General features: G+C 36.6%; 2 protein-coding genes across 2 annotated transcripts; both read left to right on the forward strand.

Annotated features, from left to right (window-relative positions):
- Positions 1-5,606: 5,606 nt before the first annotated feature.
- On the forward strand, positions 5,607-7,015 carry LOC131651251 (uncharacterized). The gene is made up of 3 exons (XM_058920923.1): positions 5,607-6,190; positions 6,579-6,742; positions 6,834-7,015. The coding sequence occupies exons 1-3, from the start codon at positions 5,607-5,609 to the stop codon at positions 7,013-7,015; spliced, it is 930 nt and encodes a 309-aa protein (XP_058776906.1).
- Positions 7,016-7,573: 558 nt separating this feature from the next.
- Positions 7,574-13,377, forward strand: LOC131653788 (transcription factor GTE4-like). Its single transcript, XM_058924074.1, has 6 exons — positions 7,574-8,098; positions 8,177-9,994; positions 10,083-10,131; positions 10,223-10,336; positions 10,445-10,517; positions 13,049-13,377. The coding sequence occupies exons 2-5, from the start codon at positions 8,285-8,287 to the stop codon at positions 10,495-10,497; spliced, it is 1,926 nt and encodes a 641-aa protein (XP_058780057.1). The 5' UTR covers positions 7,574-8,098; positions 8,177-8,284; the 3' UTR covers positions 10,498-10,517; positions 13,049-13,377.
- The last annotated feature ends 157 nt before the right edge of the window (positions 13,378-13,534 follow it).

The raw sequence follows: 13,534 nt of genomic DNA on the forward strand, positions 1-13,534 counted from the left end.
ATATGGATAGCAAGACATGGAAAGCAATTATCATTGGATGAATTCCTCCAATGGTCACTACTAAAGATAATTATATATTTGTGAAGCTTGAAAAAGATTGGACACCTGCTGGAAATGAAGTTGCTCTTGGAAATTTTCGCGATCTAATGCTATTTACAATGGAGTCAACAAAAATATTTTCAGGATCATCAACATTTACACTAGTGCTAAAGATACTTGGGAAAGTCTTGAAGTTTCTCATGAGAGTACTGTTAGAACAAGATTTGTTCTTATCAATTATCTTAGTTTTGATGATAACAATAATATGAATTTTGCTTAAGATAATATGGTACTCTAATCCAATGCAATTTCCCTTTCAGGAAATATATAAAGAGTACGCATAATTCAGCGCTCAGAAGATGTGTCTCAAATGGTTCAACATGCAACATCAGAACATGGTCTGGCAAGACATCAGAAGATGGTCGAAGCAGAATCAGAACATGGGTCTATGAAAGCATCAGAAGAACATGAGATCAGAAGCACTGAAGATCAGAAGATGGTATCACGCTCAGAAGCACTTCAAGGTCAGAAGATCAGAAGATGCTATGCACCAAGCTGTTTGACTCTGATGATATTCAAACGTCGTATTCACAAACATCAGATCAGAAGGAAGTACACGTGGCAGACTACGCTGACTGACAAAAGGAACGTTAAAGCTACTAAAGGCTACGTCAGTAGACACAGCGTGAACAAGGCTCGAGGTAGTTGACAAAAGCGTATAACATTAAATGCAAAGCTGTACGGAACACGCAAAGCATTAAATGCATTCAACGGTCATCTTCTCAACGCCTATAAATATGAAGTTCTGATGAGAAGCAAGGTTACCAATTCTTATCAACTCTGAACGAAAATAAACTTGCTGAAACGCTATTCAATCAAAGCTCAGAATCTTCATCAAAGCTCACTACATTGCTGTTGTAATATCTTAGTGAGATTAAGCTTAAACTGTAAGAGAAATATCACAGTTGTGATTATAGCTTTTAAGAAGCATTTGTAATACTCTTAGAATTACATTAAGTTGTAAGGAACTAGAGTGATCGTGTGATCAGTATACTCTAGGAAGTCTTGGCAGTTGGCTGAGCAGAAAGTCTTAGGAGTGAACTAAGCCTAGAGTGATCGTGTTGATCAGTAGACTCTAGAAAAAGTCTTAGGAGTGAACTAAGCAGTTGTTCCCGGAGTGATCAGTGTGTGATCAGAAGACTCTGGAAGACTTAGTTGCGGACTAAGTGGAAAACCATTGTAATCCGTGCGATTAGTGGATTAAATCCTCAGTTGAGGTAAATCATCTCTGCGGGGGTGGACTGGAGTAGCTTCGTTAACAGCGAACCAGGATAAAAATAATTGTGCATTTTATTTTTATCGTCCTAGATTTAAAGTTACACTTATTCAATCCCCCCCCCTTTCTAAGTGTTTTTCTATCCTTCAAGTACCTCTAAAGTTTGTATGTCAAGACTTCAGCTATTCTCCACAAAATTTGAAAATTTGAAGATGTGTGATAATGAAACTATTTTTGAATTCAATCTCGCCTTCATGACATTGCTAATTATTCTTTTACTCTTCGTAAAAAGATATCTAATGAGAAACTTGTGAGGAAAGTTCTAAGATCTCTGCCAAAGAGGTTTGACATGATGGTTATAACCATCTAGGAAGCATAAAATGTCTTCGTGATGAAAGTTGATGATTTAATTGGCTCCTTGCTAACCTTTGAGACGACCATTAATGACGAATCTGAGAAAAAAGGTAAAAGTGTCGTATAAAGAAAATATTATCGATTATGAAGACTAAGTAGATTATGGCACTGATGAAAATCTAACTGAATTTATTGTTATCCTTGTTAAGAACTTTAGCAAGTTTATGAGAATACTAGATAAAATATTTGAGAATAATGTCTCTACTAATATCAAAGACAATCAACAACATAATTCAAAAGGTGGCAACTTTCAACGTCGAGAAAAATATGGTGAAAGACAAATAAAAGGCCAAAGTAATTCTATTTTGTGAATGTGAGAGATTTCGACACATTCAAGATGAATGTCCTCAGAGAAAGCAAAGAAAAAGTTACAATGCCACCTTCTCGGATGGTGAGTCAGACGAAGAAAGTGAGTCTTTTAAAATATCATGTGGGCTCTTATGCTTGTGAGTTAGGAAGATACATATTAGTTGACGATCTGATACCATATATGATGTTCATATCCAATAGAGGGAGTTGAGCATGCGAGGTCAACAAAATGTTGACACAGATGATGGTTCACAGATGGACATGACAAGTGCAATAGAAGCATTGTGGAAAAGATTCGGGTCTTTGGATGTTCTAGGAAAAATAGCATTAAAAAGTAGAGTGTGTGAAATTGCTTACCCCACTATGTCTTTAATATGCCCACCACCTCAATAAATAAAAACCAAAGAATGAGTGAAGAAAAAGGAAGAAACTAGTGGGTATGATGTTTATCGGAAGCTTTCATACCATGAGAATACTAACCAAGCATAATTTGATTCTCAAAGATCGTCAAAAAACCATGTACACAATCTTCTCAAAATCAACCATCTCAAAAGTAGCCATCTAAGAAACAATATTCTAAGAAGCAATCAACTCTAAATCAATACATTACTCAATTTCCTATACACATTAGGCCATATATTGATGACATAGTGGGTATTGAAGAAGATGAGAATTTTGGGTATAGAATTATTGCATCATTGCATGGATATGATGAGGATGGTTGGTCCATTGTCCATCGAGACTTGGATAATGAATTGAAAAATAGATCGAGTCTCTATGTGAAGTTATTTGGAGATTTATTATCAGAAGTGAGATAATATTTTATGATTTCATGTTTGATTCCTCATCCATAGGAAAAATAGATGACTTTACCTGATACGGGTTATGTGATATCAAATAAATATAATATCATTCTTTTTTGTTATGGTATCCTAGTTTGACTTTCTTTCTTATGACGACATCACATTCACCTACCATATATGTCTATTGCATTGGTTTTGTAAACCAAAATCATTGGTTCAGGTAATAATTTTTCTATATTATTTAATTTTGACATAATTATTTATATGTTAGTTATTTTTTACAAAAGCAAGGATTTTCGTTGCCAGAAGTCACATTGGATTGAAAGAAATAGCATTTTTAGGAAACAACCCCTTAGTTGTTAGATTTTTTAGGACCTTTACAACATTGACAACAACTTACACATGTTAAACATTGTTAACTTAACATAGTACATTAAATTATATTAAATGCCATTGGCTCAAAATTATATTAGATGTTATTATAACTAAGAATATCTCAAAATTATATCAAATGCCATTTTCTCAATGCATCCAAAAATTTGAAAATCAAATGAAAAAAAAATGAAAATTTAAACCAATAAACTATAGTACATAACAATGTTGTAAAAACCGGACCGGACCGGCCGGTCGGACCGGTTGAACCGGGAACCGGGCCAGTATCCGGCCTAGTCTAATGCTTGGATCGCTTGCGTTGCTAAACCGGTGTGGAACGTTAAAAACCGGGTCAGACCGCTGAACCGGCGGTTCCTGCAAACCGGTGGTTCAAATGTTATTATTATTTTTTTAATTAAAGCAAAACGACGTCGTTTTGCGTATTAGTTTTAAAAATTAAAAACAAAATTCATTCATTCTCTTCAGTCTTCACTCTCAGACCAGTACCCTTTTTCCCAGATTCCAAATGGACGAGCAACCCTAGTCCCTAAATAAAAGCATCTTCAGCTCAAAGTTTAGTTCAAAATAATGTTAGAGGAAAGACTGATATAGCTTGGGCACATTGTACTAGAAGTCTTGATGGAAAATCTCTTGTTTGTATGTACTGTCACAAATCTTTTGGTGGAGGTGGAATTCATAAGGTAAAGCAACACTTGGCTGGAATAGTAGGAAATTTTGAAATTTGTAAGAAAGTGTCTGCTGAAATTCGTTTTCAGATGAAACAACATTTCAATGAGCGGAGTAAGAAAAGAAAAGCTTCAGATGTGTGTTATACGGTGAACTGACTTTTTATATCGAAATGTTGCGGATAGCAAGAGTCGCCACCGACTTTTATTTTATCCAATTAGAAAGGCTAAAAGAACAGGAAAATACCTTTTAAAGATTTTGAGTTCGGGGGGTAAGTTATACAAAGGGAAGGTGTAAGGCACCCTTTGTATCCATGGTTATCCATGGGCTCTTAATTGCTTAGCTCACTTTTGTATTGTTTGAAATGTTTGAAAAGGAGGTGTGAAAAGTAAAAACTTTGAAGAAGAACTTTAGCTTGTAAATAAGCGTAGTCTTTTTGAATTTGATTTTGAAAAGAGTGGGAAAAAGATTTTGAATTTAGAGCAAGCAATTTAGTAGCAACTACCCTAAGTTTGAAAAAAAACGTCCTTTTAGCTTTTCAGGCGAAAGGATCTACCCATACCATAAGAGGGCAGGAAGTCTTTTAATTGGATTTGAAGGGTCATCGAGTTATAGTTCTCCATAAGACTGTCCCATGCCATAAAGAGGGCAGGTAGTCTAAGGGAAGGATATAATAGTCATTTAAGGCATCATGCGAGGATACCTTAGCAATTGGGACAATCATCATATTTTTACCGAGGCAGCTTCGAGGGAGTTTCAATAACTTTGAAGGCGACAGGCAACATTGCTTTAGGTATCCTCGGAATCGAGGGACTTGACTATTTAGCATACTTAGAGGCAACAGGTTTATAAGGCAACAGGCAACAAGATGGATTACCCTAAAGGTGTGTGTGTGGCACAATCACGTGGTCAACTTCAATGACATTTATCTTATAAGTTAGTGATCTAGGTTCAGTTAATAATCTTGCACTCCCTATTTTACTAACCACGCAGTTTAAAATGAGCGGAAATTAAAGGCAGAAAATAAATTCCTACGCTATTACAATAAACACCTGCGGGGATGGGGGAAATTAACAAACAAAAAAAATAAGAAGGATCAATAATTAGTTTTAAACATTGAATGCCTTGATCTCCCTCGAACCTTCGATTGACCCTGAAAATTAAAATATAAATAATAGGGGATGAGTGTAGGAGTTTTCTTTGATGCATCATGATCAATCCTTGATCAAATGATGAATGATACTTCATAATGAGGATGTTGACCAAAAATCAGAAATTTTGACTGTGGTTTCACCGTAGTTTGACTTTTAGGTCAACCAGTTGATTATCGATCGTTTGGGCCATTGAGTGAGCAATCCTTTGAATCGAGACCTGAAATTTGTCATGGAGGTAGTTTGAAACATCATAAGCCATATTAGATGTCTTGGAGCTTTTGATCCATTGATTTTTCCTCAGAACAACAAAATCCTAGTTCCTTGAATATTGTTTAGGAGGGTGTGTCTTTAAACTTTGTACTTTGATTTGAATTTGAACAAGAGAAGTAGTATGGGCAAATTTTGGGGTATGACAATGTGGCTGAAAGTGAGTCGTTTACTACGGAGGGAGGTGAATTGCAAATTGGTGCATCTAAAAAGCCGGACGCTCGCATTGGTACTTATTTTTTACCAAGAACAACTCCGGGAGCTCAACCTACTTTAAAAAGTGTGATGCAAAGTAAAGAAGTGGTAGAAAAGTGTGATCTTGCTATTTCCAAGTGGTTTATAGATGCATCTATTCCTTTCAATGTTGCAAATTCACCGTATTTTCAACCTGCAGTTGATGCTCTTTGTTGTATGGGTGCTGGATATAAAGTTCCTACCATGCATGCTCTTCGTGGTAATTTGATAAATAAGTGGGTTGATGACGTGAAGATACAGATAGAGCAATATCGTTCTATTTGGAAGGATACAGGTTGTACTCTTATGGCAGATGGGTGGACTGATCGTTGTAGGAGGACTCTTATCAACTTTTTAGTTTATTGCCCCAAAGGAACTGTTTTCATAAAGTCTGTTGATGCCTCTGGTGCTTCTAAAACTGCAGACACATTATTTAAGCTTTTCAAGGAAGTAGTGTTGTATGTTTGTCAGGAAAATGTTGTTCAAATCATTACAGATAATGCTGCGAATTATGTTGCTGCTGGAAAGTTGTTGGAAAGGGAGTTTCCTAAGTTGTTTTGGTCTCCTTGTGCAGCACATTGTATTAATTTGATGTTGCAAGACATGGGGAAATTAGAGGAAGTAAGTGAGGCAGTGTCACATGCTTCAAAAATTACCAAATACATATATAATTATTGTTTGGTTTGTTTGGTTTATAAACAAGACTATTTTGTTCTTGTCTTGATGAGATAAGAATATTGGTTCTATGGTTAAGAATATATGATACCGTTTTATAGTTAAGAAATATGCTATTGTTTGGTTTGTTTGGTTTATAAACAAGACTATTTTGTTCTTCTCTTGATGACATAAGAGTATTGGTTCTATAGTTAAGAATATATGATTTTGTTTGGTTTATTAAGAATATTTTATGGTTCTATATTTAAGAATATGTGATATTTATTGGTTTGTTAAGAATGTATATTATTGTTAGATTTGTTAAATTTATTTGATTCTATGTTTGACATTGCCGTTAATGATTTGTAGAACCAAGAAGAAACAAAATTATGATCCTATTAACTTTGAAACACTTGGTGATCATTCTAATTGGGTGCTGGAGGATTCCCCGCCATTCTTGACCATTGAGGAGGTGGAAGCGCTACGCAAAGATCTTGCTAGTATGACAATCCAACCTATTTCAAATGATATTGGTATGGTATTGATTTTTGTGATTACAATTATGTTATTTTAATTTCTTAAAATATGTCAATTTCTAAACTCTTTAAATTGATGTTTTTATAGATGAATTAAATTTGGATGAGCTTGATGTTGAGGGAAATGCACCACTTAACTCCGAAGAAAACAACCAAAGTAATGATATCATTGATGGGGAAGATGTTGCAAATGCGATTGATTTTGTCGGAGATGGTTTTGATATTGAAGGAGATCCCAACATTGAGATAATTTTACCTCCTTGGAACTAAATTTAATAGATATTTGAGTCTTTTGGTTCTAAAGTATTCAATTAGTTTATGTTGCAATTAGACTTTGTAATTTGTACTACTTTGATATGTGTAATACTTATGTTTAAATTTGCACTAAATTTGTAATTTTTAAGTGCTGAGCAAACTATATTTGTGCTTTTTAAGAGCCTTAAACTACATGGATTATTAGTATTTTCAGCACCTAATGTACAACTTCTGAATTTGTGATTTTTAAGAGTCTTATTTATAGATTATGCTGTTAATAGATCAGCTTTTAAGTGCTAGTTATAATTTTTTTAGAGATTGAATGATCCGGTTCGACCGGTTTTATACCGGTTTAATGGATTATATAGTTTTATTATAATGACATGTTTAATCCGATTTGGTCATGCGGTTCGACCAGTGACCCAGTACCCTCACCGATTTGATGACCGATCCTATTTTAAAAACATTGGTAGATAGGAGTATTTTGGTCAATTTTCATTAATTGCTGGAATAGGAGGATAAATGTAAATTGTCGGAGTAGGAGGATAAATGTGATAAAATTTCCAAGGCAAGAGCAAGACCCATCCATTGGGGCCAGAAAAAGGTGCTCCAACCGCCTAACCGGCGCGTGCAAAGCCTTTCCGGGAACTGACCTGCCCCAGTTTAGTTCGTCCGGCAATTACACACCACGCGCGAAAAAACCGCCTACGAAAACATTTCAAATTTTCCCAATAAAACTTCCGCGCCACAAAAGCCTCTTTCCCTTCAACCACCGCGTTAACAACAAAACCCAAACAAACAACTCCTCATTAGTCCGTGCATTACACGCTCCAAACAATAGCGTGAAACCGCATCCTTTAAAATTGGTGATATTATGTTTCTCATATTAGATTTCGCAGTACACCCCCAGACGCGTGTGGTATCACCGTTCTACAGACGAACCCTCTCCGATCCCGTACACCTGTGACGCGATAAGAGGATATACCGTTCTAGAGAGAGAAAGAGAGAAACACTTCACAGAGTTCTAGAGAGAGAAAGCGCGTCTCGACTCTCGAGAAGATAGAGAAAGAACGAGCTATAGATCTGAATGGAGTGAAGGTAACTTTACTCTGCGTGTTTGGTTCTTCGCTTTTTTTGAACTTGATCGGTGAAAAACCCTAACCCTAACGCTTTTAGGTTTTTCTTCAATTCGTTCAATTTTGGTTCCGTTAAACCCTAGATTCGTATTCTAGGGTTTGGAATTGTTGTTCGGTGAGGGTGAATAAGAACTAGGGTTTTGAATGAATGGCTTCGGAGGTTATAGTTAGAGACGAGGGAGTTAGAGAGATACAGAGATACTCGGAGAATAACGTGTATAGGAGAAAAGCGTTCAAAAGTTCGAAGAATAAAGTTAACAACGCCTTGAGCGATGTTCCTCGTGCTAGTTCTTCATCTGCTGCTACCACAACTGTCACTGCTGATGGAACGAAGGAGAATGGAAACAATAACAATGTTTCTGTTCAGCAGCCGGATCGGGTTACGGCTCCCGAGAATGGGAATTCGCCTCGTCCTGTAGTGAATTCTAGGTTGGATGTGGTTTCTGAAGACTCGTCTAGTTTGAATCTTCCGCAGGAGGAACATTTTACTCTTGATGTTCAGCTGGAAGATGCTCCTGGTTCGCTAGAACCATCTTTGAGGAACTGTGATAATAAGCAGGGGGTGGAGAATGGTGTTAGCAATGGCCTGACTTCGCGGTCGAAGCAGGAGACACGGGAGCTTAGGAGGAGGCTTGAGAGCGAGCTTGAAACAGTGAGATCTTTGGTGAATAGGATTGAAGAGAAGCAAGGGATGGTTGGGATGTATGGTGGTAATTTGAATATGTCGGTGGATTATCATATGGTTAATAATGGCGGTGGAGCTAAGCGCACTCACTCTGAGGTAGTATCTGCAGGTGTTCCGAGAGAGCCTACTAGGCCTTTACGTCAGTTAAGTGTAATGGTGTTAGAGAATAGTCAAGGGGTTAGTGAAATTATTGAAAGGGAGAAGAGAACACCCAAGGCAAACCAGTTCTATTGCAATTCAGAATTCTTGCTTGCAAAAGATAAGTTCCCGCCTGCAGAGAGTAACAAGAAGTCAAGATTGAATGGAAAGAAGCATGGCAGGGGAGAAATGGGACACGGGCTTGGGGTAGTAGCGAAATATTTGAAGAGCTGTAGCTCATTGCTTGAAAAGTTGATGAAGCACAAGCACGGTTGGGTGTTTAATAAACCAGTTGATGTTGAAGGTCTTGGTTTGCATGATTATTTTATAATCATCTCTCATCCAATGGACTTGGGTACTGTGAAGTCGAGGCTGAACAAGAATTGGTACAAATCACCCAAGGAGTTTGCGGAGGATGTGAGACTTACTTTTCGTAATGCCATGACATATAATCCTAAAGGCCAAGATGCTCATATAATGGCGGAGGAGCTATTAACATTGTTTGACGAAAGGTGGGCTATTATAGAGGCAAATTACAATCATGAAATGAGGTATGTCATGGACTACGGGCCAGCTGTTTCTGCACCTTCACCTCTGTCTAGAAAGACTCCTGCTTTCCGGCCTCCACCTCTAGACATGAGAAGGATTCTGGATAGGTCAGAATCAATGACAAAACCTCCAAAACCCACGAACTTTACTCGTTCAGCTCGAACTCCTGCTCCCAAAAAGCCTAAAGCTAACGATCTTCACAAAAGAGACATGACATTTGAAGAGAAGCAAAAACTTAGCACACATCTTCAGAATCTACCTTCTGATAAACTAGATGCTATTGTACAGATCATGAAGAAACAAAATTCAGCACTTTCCCAACATGATGATGAAATTGAAGTGGACATTGATAGTGTGGATGCAGAGACTCTTTGGGAGCTTGATAGATTTGTTACCAACTATAAGAAAAGTTTGAGCAAATACAAGAGGAAGGCTGAACTTGCAATTCAAGCTAGAGCAGAAGCTGAGCAAATGGCCCAGCAGAGGGTAAAATTATCAATTTCAACTTTTTAATATCCCGTGTCTTCTTTGGCAAACAATTGTAGTAATTGATTTCATTTAATACTTCCTGTAGAGCCAAGCACAAGACGACGTTGTTGAGGTACCTAGAGAAAGACAAGCAGGTATAGCAGCTTGCAAACTATTTTTTTATCTCGTATCATCTTTTCATCAATTAAATTAATTGAAATATTTTGTCTGCTTGTTTCTGAGCAGAGGAAAGAAATGCTCCCCCATCCTTGCCCGTCCAAGGGGAAATTCAAGTGGATAATCGGAGTAACACAAGTAGCTCAAGCAGCTCAAGCAGTGATTCTGGCTCTTCATCAAGTGGTATATTAATTAATTATTTCCAAGATGTCTGTCCGATATTCATGGTTCTGGAAAGTCACCTTGTCTTATTCTTTTATTCTAATGTCTGATATTTACTTGCTTTTGCAGATTCTGATAGTGACAGCTCCTCGGCGTCTGGGTCTGATGCAAGGTCACCGTGAACCTGAATACTTCCCGTGAGGTACATTGCAAACTCCTAATTTTTATCTCGTTATATATTCTTTATTTCTTGTATGTTTTCTGTTTTGAATTGTCTACGCTTTTGTCTTTTGATTTCATAGAGGTATATATGTGTGATCTTTCAGGATGACTTCTTTTAACTTCACTTCATGATTGTGTTGTTCATTAATGAGTAATCATTGACCATTAGATATGTGGTTGATTGTATTTCTGTATTTCTAGTGCATCTGGCTCGTTATGTATCTACTGTTTACTTAGCTACTTAATTTGAATGACCAGTTTACATATTGGAAATTTAAGGTAGTCATGTGATACAGGTTTGATAATTAGATTGACATTTCTGCTTTTATGGCTTGTGACCAGTGTTGCGCTTTTAGATCTTTTTTCTACTCCATATTGTGCAATTTTATCAGAATTAGAAAATATTTGATGCTAGCCTCTATTAAGTTTGATGCTTATTCATTTTTTCTACTCCATATTGACCACTATTTTTAGTTATTAAACAGTGTTGCTATAGTCTCTTGAAGGTTTGTCCTTTTAAAATATCAATTCATTAAAAGTGAAATCATAGGCTTTTACGGGACTGCTTTACTGTGCACATTTGTTGGCATAGCCCGCACTATTCAAGATGTGATATTGCTTAAGTTTATTTTATGGGTAATTGTCCAAGGAATTCTGCTTTCTACATTCTACATTATTTCATATCCCCGATAACCAAAGTTGTTAAATTGGTATATGCATGCGTGTGTGAATTGTTACTGAGCCGTACCGACTGATGTGCACCTCAGCTGACCAATATAAGTGTAGTTAATGTTAGCTTATAATAAAGAGATTACTGGAAGATTGCACTGTTGTTAAAATATCAGTCAAATAACATCCACCTGAAACATCTGGAGTGTATTCTCTTGAAAAGCAACTAACGGTAGGGTGAGAAATGAGAACCATAATTACTAATCTCAGATAGCTGCATGGAGTGACTGATCTAGAATACACTATGATGGATAGCAGGGGTTACAGCTATTCTAACTTCAATGGAAAATAACTTATATTTCATGACATATATAAATAGTCATTATACTCAAGCAGAACGTACAAGAAGATAGCAATAAAAGTCATGGCAATAAAGAGCTGTTTGTTGTGGAGTTATTTCTGTGTTGTTGGGAGGAAGATGCATTGCCACTTTCATGAAGAGGATGATAACACATAGTCAGGGAAAAACATACTAACTAGAGTTTCTGGCAGTGAGAATAAATGAAGGAAAAAGGAAAGGGATAGTGGGTGAAAGAGAACAACAGAGCAGAAAACAGGGAGAAGAAAATAAAGAAAAGAAGAGAGAGGGTTTCCAACCTGCAGTGAAGTGAGCATAGAGGAGAAAAGGAGAGTGGTTTCCCAACCTGAGTGAAGGGGACAGAGAGTGGAGTGGGTTCACCGGGAAACAACACTTGGAGGCCAGAAAGCAACTGCTGCTGACTAGAAAGTGGCGAAGGTTGGGCTGTGTACAACTTTTGTGGCATAAGGACATCCTCTACGAAGGAAGGATGCTTCCTTTTTTGAGAAAGGGAGTGTTGGTTGATGTTTTTTCCTTTCCTTGAAGCCTGAATGTTATAAAACCCCCAAACTCCCCAACTTTTCCTTTCCTTGGATAAAAGGAATGAGGAATGGGAAATGGAAGAAATGATAGTTCCCCAATTTGAATAAGGAGGGGTTTGTTTTTCTTTATAATACGAAATCCCCCTAAAATGGGAGAACTCAAATTGTATTGAAAGAGGAATTTGGAGAATTTTACTGGGTTTAGATAAATTTTTCAAATTCAGTCTACATTGTTATAATCTATTCAAAACTAAAAATATATTAATGATAAACTTTCATTTATCGTTCTTCACAAAAAATGTGAAAGATTTCTCTATTTTTTCTTTACTCCCCTCCCTCCAAAGCTTTCTTCCTTTCAAACTCGCAAACAAAGTCTAATACACCAGCAACCAACTTTGATACCAATTGATGAAAATCCAAGCATTTGGAAAATTCTCCCTCAAAAGCTAGCTATCAAGGGTAGAACCAACCCACTTAAATACGCTAAAGAGCATTCGCAATCACATACCCTCACAATTATGTTTAATTTTGCTGCTGGAGTGGAACTAACCATATTTATGTAGGAACTGTTAGGGATGCATAATTAAAGATTACTTGGGTCGTAGTAGTGGTAGTAATGGTACTGCTTTTTTTTTTCCTGTTCATTTTGTGTTGTGTTTTTTCACTACCCTTATCAGAGTTTATACTGTTGAGTTTTGTCATTGATTTTGAAATACTGGTTTCTTTTATTTGTTAATAAATTACTATTGATTTCTGGCCCAGTCTTGTTGAAATTGTAAATATTCATGCGATAATTGTCTGGATTTCATATTTTAACAATGTAACTTTGTGCTGGAACAATCCTCTTTGTGCATTTTAAAACTATGAACAAATCAATATATCATGTTACTCCTAAAAAGTGTGTACTAACTGCTCCTTTTTCTTTTCAATTTCATGTTGCAGATGTCAAATACATAGATTAGATAGTGATGCAATGCTTGTCTAGTTGATTTTTTTGAAGCTTCAAGATTATGGTTCTGAATTTAGCATTTGGTTTGTAGAGAAAGCTTCTGAAGGCCACTTTCGATTTCCTGCTGTGCAGTACAGGATCTTTATTTCTCATTTGATTGATTAAACTCTTAATCTGTTGCTATTTAGGGTTTTACTTGTGATAGCAGGCTCCTGTATAATATTTGGTAGAATGTGAAGATAATTAGATAGTTTTCTGTAGGAGTGTACATCGATTGCTAACTACTGTACTCATGAAGTTCCAAGTTCCATTGATGAATTAATATTATTTTGTGCTAGCAGATTTAGGGTTCTTGGTGTTAAACCAAGATATCATGGATTTTGTATCAATTTGGTTCCTACTGATGTAGGGAGGGGCATTTTGGGTGGGGTGGGGTGTTAGTTTTCAAATATTTAAGGAAAATTCGCTTCCTGAATGAG

Source organism: Vicia villosa, linkage group LG2 (assembly GCF_029867415.1).
Source record: "Vicia villosa cultivar HV-30 ecotype Madison, WI linkage group LG2, Vvil1.0, whole genome shotgun sequence".
NCBI lineage: Eukaryota > Viridiplantae > Streptophyta > Magnoliopsida > Fabales > Fabaceae > Vicia > Vicia villosa.